Here is a 16,828-nt window from a genome sequence, read left to right as displayed (position 1 = left end):
AAGAATTTAAAAAAATGATTCTGCCAATAACACTTAATCAGCATGTATTTGTATTTTTTCCTCAGATGGTATCTAAGCGGGCAATGAGTGAAGATGAAGGAAAGGGGAATGTAAATATATAGGAAAAAGAGAAAGGCAAAAAAAAGAGGAAATAACAAAACAACATTTTTTTGCTTTCTGTCTTCTATTAAACTTTCATCCATCATCTCTCCCATCTCTTTCACATTCTTTTTTTTTTTTTTTTTTTATAGTTTTTTCTTTTACCTTTTCCCCAAAACTGCATTTCAAATTACTAAAGATTGAATGAAAATCCTACAAATGTTAACTTAAGGTCCTTTTCACTAACCTCCCAACCCCCAAACTGAATTAATAATAATAATATATTAATAATGAGAAGAAGAAGGGGGAGAAGGAGAAGAGGAAGAGGAAGAAAAAAAGGAGAAGAGGAAGAATGAGAAAAAGAGGAAGAAAAAGAAGAACAAGGAGAAGAGGAAGGAGGAGAAGAAGAAGAAAAAGAGGAAGAAGTAGAGGAAGAAGAATGAAAAGAAGAGGAAAAAGAAGAGGAAGAACAAGAGGAAGAACAAGGAGAAGAGGAAGGAGGAGAAGAAGAAAAAGAAGAAGAAAGAGAAGAAGAGGAAGGAGAGGGAGAAGACGAAGAAGGAGAATAAATAATGAAAATCAAATTAAATGTAGCAAATGAAAAAAAATCTAATAAAAAAAATTATACTTAAAATTTGATCTAACTCTCCTGTCAAAATGTCCAAAAGCTGTTCTTTCATATCTCACATGAAGGTAAATCACTATCTTTAGGCTGATCAAGGAGAGTATGAGCGACAATTGTTCTTGAGAAACATGTTAAAGCTTTCATATATTGAGCAAAATACCCAAAGTTGTGATGGAATAAAGATAAGCAAATTGTAAATGGATTGTACACAGGGTATGTAAAACAAGGAAGGAATACAAAATTGATTCTGCTAATAACACTTTTCCTTCGATGGGATCTAAGGGGGCAATAAGTGAAGATAGAGGAAAGGGGAATGTATATACAGTGCGTCCCAGAAAAAACGAAACCGAGATTTAGCGATAATTTATCATAACTTAATCACAAATACAATAGACAAATGACCTACCATTGTAAAGCTTAGAATCTCCTCTTTCATCTGAAATTACTTAGATTATTTCTCATTCAAGCATGAGTGAGCAAAAACAATTTGAAGAGGGGATACCAAAAAGTCATTTGGCGGGCTGTATCTGGGTTTCAAAAAGAAAACCACATTTCTAAAAAGTTCAATATCTGCTCTTTAATTTGATACCTCAATTACAGAAAATGGTCAAGAAATAAGAAAGTTCTGGTTATTTGAAATAAGGCTTGAATTTCAATAATTTCATAAAATGAAGAGGTTTTATAGGCTATCGTTCAAACTCACTCGACACTCCGTTTTGTTGACGATCAGCCATGCATGAAGTCTTTTGTTAACCATGCGATAGCTTCTGTGGGAAACCGGTGAAAACACGTTTATTTAATGAAATTATGGAAATACAAGCATTGTTTCGATGGAACGTAACTTTTTTACTTCTTGACCATTTTTTTGTGATTAAGGTATCAAATTAAAGAGCAGATATTGAACTTTTTAGGCATGTGGTTTTCTATTTAAAATTCAGATACCCCCGCCAAATTAGTTTTTGGTATCCTTTCTTCAAATTGTTTTTGCTCACTCATGCGTGAATGAGAATGAATCTAAGTAATATCAGATGAAAGAGGAGATTCTAAGCTTTACATTGGTAGGTCATTTGTCTATTGTATTTGTGATTAAGTTATGATAAATCATCGCTAAATCTCGGTTTCGTTTTTTCTGGGACGCACTGTACATGTATATGGGAAAAAGAGAAAGGCAAAAAAGGAGAGGAAATAACAAAATATTTAAAAGTTTGCTTTCTGTCTTCTATTAAACTTTCATCCACCATCTCTTTCATATTCTTTGTTTTTGTAGTTTTTTTTCTTTTTTCTTTCACCTTTTCCCCAAAATCACATTGCAAATATCCAAAGATTAAATTAACGTACTACCACGTTAACTTAAGGTCCTTTTCACTATCTGCCCAACCCTCCAAATATAAATAATTATGATAAGAATAATAAAAATGATAATAATATATTACTGATAATAAGAAGAATGAGAAGGGGGAAGAAGGAGAAGAAGGGGAAGACAAGAAGGAGAAGAAGAAGAAGAATTTAATAATAATCATAATAGTGATAATAATATATTATTGATGAGAAGGGGAAGAAGACGGAGAAGAGGAGGAAGAGAGGAAGAAACAAAAAAAGAGGAGAAGAAGGAGAAGAATGAGGAGAGGAAGAAGAAAAAGAAGAAAAAGAAAAAAATCAAAATAAATGTAGCAAATGAAAAAATTATACTTAAAATTTGATCTAACACTCCTGTCAAAATGTCCAGAAGATGACCCTGCATCAAGATGAAAGATGATTAGACCTCAGCTGTTCTTTCATATCTCACATGAAGGTAAATCAATATCTTTAGGCTGATCAAGGAAAGTGAGTGACAATTGGTCTTGAGAACCTTTTAATACCCGTTGAAACACCATGTTAAACCTTTCATATTGAGCGAAATACCCAAAGTTGTGATAAAAATAAAGATAAGCAAATTGTAAATGGAATGTACATAGGGTTATGTAAAACAATGAAAATAAAAAGATGATGGTGGTGGTGATGTTGATAATGATGGTAGTGGTGGTGATGATGGTGGCGGTGATGTTGATAATGATGGTAGTGGTGGTGATGATGGTGGCGGTGATGTTGATAATGGTAGTGGTGGTCGTGATGATTTTGACAATGATAATGGTAGTGGTGGTGGTGATGTTGATAATGATGATGGTAGTGGTGGTGATGCTGATGGTGGTGGTGATGTTGATGGTAGTGGTGGTGATGCTGATGGTGGAGATGATGATGATGATGTTGACGATGACACACCTTCTCTCTCTCTCTCACCCTTCTCTATTTCCCACTTTTTCCTCTCTCTTTCTTTCTCCATCTCCAATCTCTCTCTCTCTTTCTTTCTTACTCACACATACCTTTACTCCCTCTCCAACCCCATTCTCTCCAATATTTCATTGCTCTGCTGAATTCATCATGTTCCTATCCTTCTAAATGTCCTAGATCAATCCAAACCAAATCAAATAATCCTTATCAATATCAAAATAAGAATGCTTGTTCATACATTATGAAATGTTAAGGCCTGGTCCACATGTATTCATAACGGATACAGCGGACAAGCAAAATTTCAGGGTGGCTCCATCCGTTTTCATCCACTCCAGAGAATGGACAAAATGGGCGAACAATGAAATCACAGTGGACGGATGCTCGATGGATATATAGCGTATGAAACATGTATGCAAAGAGTACCCAATGGATATGTAACGTTTTCCAATGGATGGCAAGATTCCCCTTCTTTTCCGTTTCACATCCTCTCTGCAAGTTTAGATTTAAATCCTGAAGTTTAATTGTTAAACTGCAAATTGACCTATATCATTTTCACGATTTAAATCTCATCTATTTACATTTAGTTGGTCAATAACCATGCGCATATAGATTATCTGGATTAACTTTAAAATACTGTAATTTAAGGAGAGCCACGTTTATATCCTGAGGGAGAGCTATCATTACTGGTCTGATATCATGCTGTAAGAAGTACATAAAAAAGGGCTCTTTCAAGGCAAAGCAAAGTATCGTATACAGTGAAAAGGATATCAATTTGTCAAAATCATGAGAAAATGGAATACCTTCCAACCAGGGACGGATCCAGAATTTTCCAAAGGGGGGGGGGCACATTTTTCTGAGGAATACTTTGACAGGCAAAAAAAAAAAATGGGCAGCACTTTCAAAAAGGGGGGGGGGCACACTTCTGTTTTAATGGCATTTTTACATTACAAATTTCAATTTTTCTTTACAAAAGGGGGAGGGGCACAAGTAGGATGTGCCCCCCCCCCCTGGATCTGCCACTGCTTTCAACAGCCTAATACATGTAGAAGGGTATTCATATTTTCACACTATCATGAAAATGAGATATATTTCAAGTTGTTTAAGGTGGAAGGATGATTTCCAACTTGTAATGACAGTAAACCCTCCCCACCCAAATGGAGCAAAGAAGAAGTGGGGACTCCTGACCTTGCATTCAAGAGTTGAAGGTTCAACGCTCAGGACACAAACGCATTTTCCCATAGCATCAATCTACATTTCGCGACTCTAAAACCCAGGGGGCTGTTTCATAAAGCTGTTCGTAAGTTAAAAGCGACTTTAAGAACGACCGGTGAACCTTTCTTACGCGCTTAACCATCGCCAATGAATGTCCAATTTTCCACAAGAAAGGATCACCAGTTGTTCTAAAATGTAACTTACGAACAGCTTTATGAAATACCCACCAGGGCGCCTTAACACAAAGGTTTGCGACTAATCGCTAAATAAAATGACCAATTAAGATCATCGTTGCATGTGCATTTTGCTAAGTAGACTGACTATGAACCAATCAGAATTGTCCTTTGAAATTAGCGATCAATCGCTAACCTTTGTGTTACGGACCCCTGGTCTGTCACCAGATTTGAAATGAAATAAATACAGAGATCTATACAATGTACATTGTTGCGTGAATAAAAACAATTTAGTCTTTTATCTTGGCCTTTGTTACACAGACATTGACAGCATGAACATTACAATCATAAAATACATACAATTGTACAAGTTAGAGTAGGATAAAGATGGCAAATGACACTAGAATCTTTGTACAGAACATATCAACAGGACATGTTATAAAAAAACAAAAATAGATACAGTGGTGCTCAAAACTTAGTGAGCCCCTGCAGAAAATGGACATATTTAAAGTGTTCAAGTTCTGCCATGTTTTACATGCATGTATATGTCTAATTGTAAAGTGAGGGGATAAAAAATTTCATTCAATAAACTTTGTTTCTCTGGGCTCGCCGAACATTGTAGTGTTGTTGTCTCCATTCAACACTCAACATGAAGGAGTGCATTTTGTGGTGGGGTTCACTAACTTTGGCGCACAACTGTAACTGAATCATCTCAGGTTAGAATACAATCAATTGTTGAGTTTTGCAATCAAATTACAGTACACATAATATAAATTATGTAGTCATTACTGACATAACGTGATTGTAAAGTAGGATATCATTTTCCTCGTTTACCATGGCAATTTGCTATGTACCCTCACATGCTATACATATATTGTCCCATGTACACAATGTTATGACATATAAATTATAAAGAAGTGAGTTTTTATTGACTTTGTGGTTCATTATTTGAGGAAGTGGGCAGCATCCACCTGACCACCTTCCTTTTATACCAAAATTACCGCCACATCAGATTGATTTCGTTCAAAATACTGCAAAAATTCATCAAAGAAAGATCATTTACCAAAAATCAAGAATATATAAAGCCCAGCGCACACTATGCGATGCTATTGCACCGAGATCCCATTGCAACAAAATCACAGAGTGTGCACCAACCTACAACATGCTGCAACTGCGACTTGCTTTGTTGCAGTAGGATCGCAGACCAAATCTCAGACATTTGACATGTCAAATCTTTCTGCGATTTTGCTAATCTCATCCAATCCGATTTGCCCTAGACAATGACTTCATGGCCAATTCGCGGCGATGCCGAAGCGCAGACAACACACACGTAAAAGAAGAGGCGCCATGGAGACAATTAACTGTCATTGTTACACAGCACATTGCAGAGCTGTTGCAATATGTGGACTGGCTTAGTGCAATCCCGTCGCATAGTGGGCGCTGGGCTTGCGGCAAGTTAGTGTATTTTGTACGAATACTACTCAATGGCCCGTATTCTGAAGTCGAGTTTAACTTAGACCATGGTCTAACTCTGTGCTAAAATTATGGGAAGCCAAAAGTTTCAAAATTTTGTTTACAGTGAATGCTTGTCATATTTACTGTGCTCTTTACTAATTCTTTAATGGTGAAGGCAATTGTCATACTTATCCTTCCCAGGCAGTTTACAATGCTTTGGGAGTCAAATGAGCTGATACATTGAACCTCTACTGTTAAGAGATTTATGTACCAACTGGCTTTCCATAGTTAAACAACAACTTAAAACCAGACTTCAGAATATGGGCCAATATGTCTTTTAGGTATCTTGTCAAAAGTCAGAGCCTTTATCTTTCCTGTAGTAAACCTAGCAGCTCGGAAAGTGGTTCCTTATGTAGCAGCTTTCACAGAAGGAATTGTACAGAATACTGGTGAAATATTTTCCTCAAGTTAGATTAGTCCCTATAAAGATCAACTTTAATTCTAGGGAGGAAGGGGTTCATAAAGCATCTTGTCAGTGATTTTCAATGAATTATTTGCTCTGAGCCAATCAGATGCAAGGATTTCAGTAGCTTTTAACAATAGCCAGTGAAAAATCACTGTTGAGTTTCTTTCATGGAAGGCTCCCCTGGTCATATGAGAATGAATTATGAAAGAAATACCAAACAAGGCAAAAGCGATTTTGTGTCTCGCCCACTTATGAAAATAACCAGAGGGCACGCAACAGAATTGTATCAAAACTTCATTGTGAAATGACTGGGATGGAATAACACTTGTCATAAGAGTCTTGCACATAAACTTTAATGTTGACCTTAAAATGAACTTTGACCATACCATAAGACCTCCGACTGCAGCATAACATACAGGTCGCCTAAGTACTTCTACCATCCAAGTTTGGTTGAAAAGTGACTTACGGTTGTGGAGTTATGTGTCATAAGGTTTGTGACGGACGGACAACATTTCGATCCCTTAGTCTCGCCTTCACCTCTGGTGGGCGAGACAAAACTACTAAGCAATAGATAATAATAATCATACATGTATAAACAAATATCTTTGGGGGAAAGCAAACAAATGACTGATCTGGGTGCACTTTCTTGGAAATGATTATATGAGGAAGCTAAAGAATGGCAAGATAGGGCACTGTTTCCTACAACTAGTGGGATGGTTAAAAAAAGGATTGTTTGACGCAACACGAACAACCCTAATGAAACCATCCAACTTTTTTTTTCTTTTAATGAAGATTTTCAGTAACCCATATAAATAAAATGGACCTTAATTTTCATAATTTATAAAATTGCAATAGTTTGGAATTGATTGTTAACATTTGTGTTAGTGGGTCTGGCTCAATTAGCTAATGGATTCATTCATTCTTGATATTGATTTCACAAATCTTGACAGAGCAACAATGAGGTAAATGAATATAGAGACAATCATCTCCACCATAACAAACGGTACTTCTCAGTGCTCATCATAAAGAAGCTAGAGCTGCATTTGTGGCTGCATTGGAACATTGACAAGTCGAGTGGCAGGAATGGTGGCTGCATTCTGAGTTGCAGGAGCTTGGGTTTTCTGTGGTTTCCCATGCGAAGTATGTTCCTTGTACATATGGTTTGTAAGATGCTGGTTAAGAGTGAATTTCTGGTCACAATGCGGGCACTGGAAGGGCCTCTCTTTGGTGTGTGTGTAGTTATGGGAGATTAAGCAGTAGTTGCTGGTGAAACCTTGACCGCAGATGAGACAGACGTAAGGTCGGATGCCCTTGTGGCGCCGTTCGTGCTTGATGAGGTTTCCTTTGTCGGAGAAGGGTTTGTTGCAGTAGGAGCAGGCGAATCGCATCTGTTGGACCTTGTGCATTCTGCGTTTATGGGCGGTCATGAAGTGACGCGTCCGGAAACCTTTCCCACAGATGTCGCACTTGACGGGTTTGAGACCAGTGTGCTCTCCTTGATGGTTCTTGAGGGCACTCTCCGATGCGAAGGTCATGGGACAGAGGGCACAGTGGAATGGACGGTTCTCGATGTGCCGCTTCACGTGCTCTACATATCGAATCTCAGTTGCGAATACTGATGGGCAGTGCGTGCACTTGAAGCGGCACTTCTTGGTGTGTCTCTCAGCTTCGTGATCAAGTTTAGCCTTCTTTGAGAGATACCGCTTTGGACAAAATTGGCATTTATAAGGTCTTGGTCGATCATAATAATTAACTCTTTTCCCAAGCATGTCTTTCGGAAGGTTTGAATTGTTCTCTTCTTCTTCCTCCTCCTCTTGAGCCTCAACTACCTCCTTTGCTTCATTAGTGTTCAGAAAATCAAACTCCCCTTCTTCAACATCATCATCTTCATCGCTTTGAACCACTTTTTTCAATCTTGACCGTTTTTCAGGTTTAATTTGCACAGACCTGAAATTCCTCCAATCTGGGTGAATCTTTTCGTGCCTATTACACTCACGCTTCTTCACAAACTGCATCCCGCACACCCGGCACTTGTGGTTGAACGTGTGCGAGAGCCTCTCATGGCGACTCAGCATGTTTCTTGTCGTGAAGGCATTCCCGCAGGATTGGCACTTGTAAGGTTTGGCCTTGTGGGTCACCATGTGCTTGGCAAGAGTGTTGGAGTTGGTAAAGCTTTCGCCGCATATATTGCAAATGTGTTCCTCGCTGTAATCATGGAAGGTTTCATGGGCAGCAAGCCTCCCACGGGTCAGGAAGTTCTTGCCACAAGTCGTGCAGATAAACCTCTCTTCGACCATGCTGGAACTGTTTGTGGTCAACACCTGGGTCTTCTTGCTGGTTGGGGAAGAAGACTTGACCGGTTTAGCAATGACAGGTTTCTCATTCTCAGCATTCTCTGAATTGGTACGTGGCTGCCACGTCAAAACAGGACGTAAATCATTGGCCCTGTCAGGGTCATGACTGATCTTCAAGTGCCTCAGAAGTCGTTTAGCTGAAGGGTAAGATTGGTCGCAGGAACCGCAGGGAAAGACCTGAGAATCTGTGGAAAGTGTAAAGAAATCTCCATTTTTAAATCTTAAATAGTACCTACATTTATTTTTTTGCGGCAAGGTTTTGAAATTCAACGCTTAACTCAAAGTAGTCGCTGTGACAAATGAGAGAATTTCTATGAAATCGATGTCAACTGTTACCAAAACATCACAGAACATGATCTTGTTAAAGGACAAGTCCACCCCAACAAAAAGTTGATTTGAATAAAAAGAGAAAAATCCAACAAGCATAACACTAAAATTTTTATCAAAATCAGATGTAAAATATAAAGAAAGTTAATAAAGTTTCACTTCATGTCACAAAACAGTTATATGCACATCGTGATTGGTATGCGAATGAGGAAACTGATGACGTCATCCACTCACTGTTTCTTTTGTATTCTATTATATGAAATATTATATTTTTCTTCTCATTGTCAAGTGAAACAATGATTAATTCCTCTTGAACATGTGGAATTAGCATTGTTTAATACTATATGGTTCAGTCAACTTGGTTCTTATTGTCAAATCTGTAAAAAATAAAATCATGTATAAATCAATCAATAAAAAACAAAAGCAATAGTGAGTGATGGACATCATCGACTGATCATTTACATGGCACTGACTTGTGAATATCACTGTTTTGTGCAAAATAAGAGAAACTTTAAAGTGCCATAACTTTCTTATTTTACATCCGATTTTGATGAAATTTTCAGCGTTATGCTAGTTTGATTTTTCTCTATTTATTCAAATGAACAATTTTCTGGGGTGGACTTGACCTTTAACTCTGGAATACTTGTAGTTTACATGCCTGAAATCTAGGCTGAATACCGAGTATGGCAAAATTGTAAAAACAGATCAACATATAAGAATCACATGCTTACTGCCCTTTAATAGTCCTGATGGTGACATGAGCGATGAACTTCTACATGAGGCAAACATCCCTGTCATCGTTCATTCTATCATATTATTAAAAGCTCCCTTTTAAAAATACAGTAGAAATAGATAGCAACAACCAGCAATGTGAAACACTAAACACCACAAACTCTTAAGAATCCTACCACTTTTTAACTGCAGATCACTCAGTTTCTTCTTGAAGCCGACATGATTAGCATACTCGTCACTGTAGAACACCTTCAGTTCACTTCCTGGTTCAACGACCTTTGTGGTTCTGAAGTAAATATCCCCGTAGGACTGGAATGCTTCCAGGTTCTGTTCTTCTTCGGAGTTGGCACTCTCAACGAAAGCCATCCAGTTGTTGTGACTTTTGTTCTGACCATCGACGTAGAAGAATACCTTCCCCCGCATACAAAGCTGAAATGACAATGGGCTTAAAATTATAGATTATATTACAAGCATCTATACTACAATGATCTCATCCAATTCATCTTCAACCAGTATGTCTCAAGTTTCTTGATTCTTTGCAGTTTTTCATTCACTTTAAACATGTACAGTCAGTCGGCAAGCCCCTGTGTTAATGAGCAAATAAGCAAGATTTATCCAAGTCCTCTCGTGGCTGAATTCATGTCCCTGCAAAATCTCGTGAATTGTGAGACTTTCTTTCTCAAAGAATTTAACCACTTTCTCCTTGAGTAATATTGATTATTTTTGTACCATGGGCAAGAGTAAATGTTACTCTTTTATATTGGTCATTTCTTTTGAATGAAATATTTTGATAAATAAGTGAATTTTTTACCTGAAAAGATGCATCAAAAAGAATTTTCTTCCTCTGTTTTCACTTGCAAATTGTGCAACATTTTGTGTTTTAGGCACCAACATTATTTATATCATCAGAAAGCTCAAACTCTATACTTTCTTACAATGTCACTCTTGATATGTGGCATCTTTTAGATGGGTCAGCAGCCAGCTTTTTCCATCACGATGCAAGACGAGATTTCTGAAATTTCTGAGTAACATAAAATCCAGAGTTCTGATTGGCTGAATAATGTTTTCAACACAACAGGCGCGGGTAATTTGAAGAGATTACCACATGGTGAGTGTGACCTCGCAGATGCCCAGTGAGGGGAACATTGGAATTTGCGTGGGTGTGTGGTCTCTATGACCAATCAGAGCACAGTATTCTATTTTTTGAGCTGCTAAATGTACTTGGCCTATGAAAAGCTGGCTGCTGACCCATCTAAAATACAGCTTCTTATAAAAATTATATCATATCAAAGCTTAAATATTCAGCTGTATCATGATCTAAAAATCATTTGTGCTCAAACAGAAATTAAGTGTGAAAACAACAACTTTTCTTGCATGAAAAAATTATTTTGTTTCATGTTTTAGATCGAAAGTTTTCCCTATATTACAACATCCTTTTAAAAATCCAAACACATGACCTAAAAGAATTATTCTTCTTCTTTACAAAGATACCAAAAACATGAAATTTGGTCAATATTTAGAGCAGCAATGGCCGAATAAAAAGAGGTGTTTTGGTTCGCACCATGCTCATTAACTATGCAAAAACCCTCTAGTCATAAATATCACTTGGATAAAAGAGCTACTTTTTCAGGGCTTGCCGACTGACTGTGTATATATATGTCATCCACTGAAAATTGTTGATTATTTGTAATGTAATCTCTGAAAATAAAACGGCTGATATGGTGGGTAAGGTTCTGACAAATTGTGATTCTGCCACAATCCCAAAAAAGTATCGAGTTACAAACCTCCCAAGAGGAGTCCTTTTGGAAACCGACTGCCTCATCGACCAGCTTGCCATTGAAAGGTCCAAATCTGGCACCCTTCTCCAAAGACCGCTCTGAACGTAGCCCACTAATCTTCCCATCCAGAGAGAACTGCAGAGACAGACCAATCGGGATATCAGGTTTCCATATATCCTGGTCCACAACTTGCAGATCCCGCCTTAACAAGTTCTGTGGAGCAGTCAGAACGTTCTGTTGCGTCTCTGCGAGGGCTAGGCGCACTGCCCGTTTCTTGGGAGTGTCCATGTCTGCACTGCTTGCCGAAGTCAAGACTGGCTCACACTGGGGTTCTGGGAGTGTGACAACGCGGGCATTCTGTGGTTCAGAGACGGTGACAACGCGGACATTCTCGTTAATGACCATGCTACCAACTGGTTCCTCCACCACTTCTTCTTCCACATCATGTTCGTCTGACGAATCCTGCTGTGTGGGGGATTGAGGGGACATGAAAGCCTGGCTGCCACTGGCCGAAGCATCTACAATCAACTGAGTTGATGTGGTTGGTGGGACATAGCTTGCCTGGCTGGTTAGATGGGATAGCTGAGCATGACTGTGTTCGGAGAAGTGGGGATGACCGCGATGCATACTACTTGCAAGCACCTGTCCACTACCTGCAAGAAAGAAATACACCATGAACAGAAGGGCAATTTCCTATCTAGTCAGGGTCACCAACGACATGTATTTGTTATAAATCTGGGGTGATGTAACAAGGTTTTTTTGGTACGGTCAGCCCATTGGACAGCTCCTGACCCAAGGCTAGCATATGAGTCTAATGTTAGTGTGTAATTTATCGAGCCAGTCTACATTACAAATGTTCAAATGATATGATTCTACAATCAGTAAATATCATAGAGGATGGACAAATTATGAATTACACCAAATCTATACTCACTGGGCAACATTTGTTGTAAGACAGCCGATCCTGTCAGCCTGCCCGCAAAGTCTTCACGACCTCTGACCTGATCACCCTGGTCAAGAACGAAGGCTGGCTGTGTGTGATGCAACTGATGCTGCGGTGGCAGGTGTGGCTGCAACAGGGACTGGTGGTGGGGCAACTGGTGGGCATAATGCGGTAGGAGTTGTGGCTGTTGCTGTTGCAACTGATGCTGTTGGTGGTGCCGGATATCCTGTTGTGGGTCCTGATCCCTCCCATAGTAGCCCTGTCTCTCTCTGTATCCTGGATCCATGACTTCAGTCGAGGACCATTTGCAAAATCTGCAGCAAGGGATAAACATAACAAATGAAACACCTCTGGCAGTCTCGCCTGCATTACGCAATTTGATATAGCAACAGTGTCGGCTTTGAAATCAACTAAGATGATTCACAATTTTTTTTTATATGTCAACCTACTATTAAGTTCATTGACTATAAATTGCCTTCGACCTTAATCATGTGACCTGAAACTCATGCAAGATGATCAGTGATACTTGGTTTCATAAACTAGATCCATAAATATTCAAAGTTCAGAGGACATTTCAAAGAATATCCCAACATAGTCAATGTTCATTGACCCTAAATGACATTTGACCTCAAAGGGGTACTCCTGGCTGAAAATATTTAAGTTCAGAGAGCAAATTTCTGAAAGTTTCATCAAAATCTGATATCAAATAACGAAGTTATCAAATCTTAAAGTTTAGCAATATTTTGCTGTCATGAATTTTCATTAGGTTGGCTGATAACGTCACATTCCCACTTTCCTTTTTCTTTAATATGTTTTTACATGAAATCGTAATTGTTTCATACATGTTGGAAGGATAGGTCATCCTTACAATGAAAGAAGTTGCAGCAATGAATATGTAATGCACTAAATCATTCGTTAACACATTTTTGTAGTTCTTAAAGGAAAAAAGAAATAAATACGATTTCATATAACAAAATTCAATGAACAAGTGGGGATAGACATCATCAATTTGCTCATTGAATATTCATGATGATGTGCCTAGAATTATTTCACAGGAATAATGCAAATCTTTAAATGCCATACTTTTTATGTTATTCCTTGTCTGGTTTTGATCAAATTTTCAGTGTTTTGTTTGTCTGATTTTTCTTTATCTGTCCAAATCATATTATTATCAGCCTGGAGTACCCCTTTAATCATGTGACCTGAACCCCCTCCAAGACAATTGTTAATACTTGATTACCCTTGTGTCTAAGTTTAATGAAATAGGTTCATATACTTTCAAAATTATGAGAACATTCAAAAACTTAACCTTGGTTAAGATTTCAATGTTGATTGATACTCCCAACAGGGTCAAAATTCATTGACCCTAATTAATTGACTTTTGACCTCAAACTCATGCAAAATTATCAATGATACTTGATTACGTTTATGTCCAAGTTTCATGACATAGGTCCACATATTATTTTCCAAGTCATGATGACATTTCAAAAACTTGACCTTGATTAAAGTTTTAAATCAATGTTGATGACGCAGCCGCCGTTGCTGTCGGATAAGCAGCGCCTATAGTCTCGCTCTGATATGCAGGCAAGACAAAGCATTAGCTTGGTACTATAGTAAATTTTACCAATTTATTAGTTTTGGTTGATACATGTAATTTTTAATATATTACGGTACATGTGTTTTCTTGTGAGAGCAAGAACATGATTTGAAGAATGGGGAATAAATGCTGGCGAGAATTTATCATTCATTATCAGTTTTCAATACAATTTTGGGGAAAACAAAACTCGAATAGAGTCTTAACATAATTTCATGTAATAAAATACAAGTATGACATCATCAATTTGCCCATTGAATATTCATAAAGTTATGCACAGAATTGAATGACACAACTTTTTCACCAAGACAGTCCAAAATGACCATATGATCATGATGCAAGTCTATATAGATCTAGACTTAAAGGGATGGTCCGGGCTGAAAATATTTATATCTAAATAAATAGAGTAAAATTTACAGAGCAAAAAGCTGAAAATTTCATCAAAATTGGATAACAAATAATGAAGAATTTTAAAGTTAAACAATATTATGTGAAAACAGTTACATGTGCATCATCATGATTAGGTAGGCTGATGATGTCACATCCCCACTTTCCCTTTTCTTATGTTATTACATGAAATCACAAATGCTTCATTTTTTCATACCTGTATAAATGATGTGTATCCATTATGATGAAATAAGTTGCAGCAATAAATAACTAATGGCAATGCTTTTAATCAGTTGTCACTTGTCAGTCCAATTGTTTTAGTTCTTGGTAGAAAAAATTGAAAAAACCTAATTACATATAATAAAATTGAAAAAACCTAATTACATATAATAAAATTAAAAAGAACATGTGGGGATGTGGCATCATCAGCCCACCTAATAAATATTCATAAAGACATGCCTATACTCAGAACTGTTTCACCGAAATAATGCAAATCTTTAATTTAATTCAATCAATAACTTTGCTAGCGCTAGTATTTATCCGAATTTGATCAAATTTTCAGCATTTTGCTTTGTGAATTTTACTCTATTTATTGAAATAAAAATATATCCAGTCTGGACCATCTCTTTATTTTTGTTGGTTTAATTCATTATCAATGCCAACATAGTTGTTATTTTGTTCGATTTTGATCAAATTTTCAGCGAGTGTCGACTGTTGTGTTTGTTTTGTTTATCTGTTCCAATCAAATTATTTTTAGCTTGGAGCAGGCCTACCCCTTAAATTTAAGTAAACAATATTTAGACTATGAAGACAGTCTACGTCTGTTAAAAAAAAATCCCATGCCTTTTAATGGCATTGCCATTGCCATGATCACTCATCCACATTGACATATTCACACACACAAAAACATACAGGTGGGAACACAGCAAAGTGTCGCCATTCAGGTACAACTTCGCAAGAGATATGCATACATTCGTGGAATCGTGAGACACAAAAACACAAAATCAACACTAGACCTCTAATATACATATTAAGAAATAAAAACCGAGAAAATCGAAATACACACTGCTTGGAATTTTGATAAATCCGTAGCCTTAACTTTTAGTCCTTACCGTATTTAGTCAAGTTGAGGCTGCGCCGGAGAAGAAGTCGCCCACACCCTTGTTCACTTTCCAAAATGGAGACTTGTGAAACGATAGCTGTCGATCAAATTCTATGTCGTCTTTGTATTATATCGTTTGAGCTCCGATAGCACAAGGTCGTTAAACTTGTGAAGTGAGTGAACACACACACGTATATCAGGGGCGCGAGCTGCGCCAAAAAAAAGAAGCTTTATGCCATGGTCACATTTGTTCTACGGCGGCCGTACGGCGAGTCGAAAACAGCCGTTTTATCAGTTTTGATTCAAACCACCTATATGTAGTTTGACAAAAAATGTTAAAACGGCTGTTTTCGACTCGCCGTACGGCCGCCGTAGAACAAATGTGACCATGGCTTTATTCATCATCATCATCATCCGTTAAAGTACAGTCCACCAGGTTGGTGTATTATTATTGGGGGGTAACATTACGATGTTGAATGTTGATAAGGGTTGTGGGGGGGGGGGGGGGGGGGTGATCTGGTAGCAGTTTTTTGGCAAATATGTTTAGAAATTTTACAAGGTAATTGAAATCCCGGGGAAATTTTGGGGGAGGGCAGGGGCGGATCCAGCCTTCGCCAATAGGGGGGGCCGAAATTTTTTTTAGCCATTTTTTTCCCCAGATCGGCCGCTCGAAGATGATTTTGGGTTTCTTTGAAGGGGTAGTCCTAATAGTCACTTTTAGTTTTATTCTTACAAATCAACATAAATATATAATGTAATCCTTATTTATATAATGCGAGCGCGAAGCGCGATCTAATTTTTTTTGAAAATCTTATGTATATTTTCCTAAAATTTGAACATTCCGGGCAATGTTTGTTATCCTAAAAAAGTGTGTATGCAACTAAATAATTACTACGAACGCGAAGCGCGAGCAGAAATGAACTGATGGATATGTACCTGTTAAAGATTTCATGCAGTTAGCCATGAAGACGTTCCATATCTAAAAAAATCAAATAATGCGAGTGTCAAGCGCGAGCTAAAAATTTTTGGCATTTTTACCTAAAGAATGGAAATTCTAAGCATGTTTTGTGACTTAAACAGAATAGGTATATAACTAAACAATGGAAAATTTCGACCTACTGAACGAGCTAGACACTCTATTCATGTTTTGTAAATGCATGAAAAGAACTCTGGGGATCTTCCTTACATTTATAATGCGAGCGCAAAGCGCGAGCAGAAATTTTTTGATATTGTGATCTGAAACTGGATATTAATGATTGAAATAGAGAACAAGTTAACTTAATTAAGTATCTGAATAAACATGCGCGCTTTGT

The 16,828-nt window shown here is 37.6% G+C and overlaps 1 protein-coding gene across 2 annotated transcripts; it reads right to left on the bottom strand.

Moving 5' to 3' along the window:
- Positions 1–4,645: 4,645 nt before the first annotated feature.
- LOC129266377 (histone-lysine N-methyltransferase PRDM9-like) lies at positions 4,646–15,771 on the bottom strand. 2 transcript variants are annotated; one of them, XM_064103488.1, is made up of 5 exons: positions 15,526–15,771; positions 12,424–12,746; positions 11,496–12,142; positions 9,888–10,140; positions 4,646–8,837 (listed from the first exon to the last, which is right to left on the bottom strand). In XM_064103488.1, exons 2-5 carry the CDS (start codon positions 12,716–12,718, stop codon positions 7,330–7,332), a joined length of 2,703 nt encoding a protein of 900 aa, XP_063959558.1. In that variant the 5' UTR covers positions 12,719–12,746; positions 15,526–15,771; the 3' UTR covers positions 4,646–7,329. The 2 variants fall into 2 exon arrangements, with proteins under 2 accessions (XP_063959558.1, XP_063959557.1); XM_064103487.1 differs by lacking the exon at positions 15,526–15,771 and adding an exon at positions 14,631–14,731.
- Positions 15,772–16,828: the final 1,057 nt, after the last annotated feature.

This window comes from Lytechinus pictus, chromosome 8 (genome assembly GCF_037042905.1).
Source record: "Lytechinus pictus isolate F3 Inbred chromosome 8, Lp3.0, whole genome shotgun sequence".
NCBI lineage: Eukaryota > Metazoa > Echinodermata > Echinoidea > Temnopleuroida > Toxopneustidae > Lytechinus > Lytechinus pictus.
Note: the sequence above shows the minus strand (reverse complement) of the source record. Positions and strands in the feature narration are given on the sequence as shown.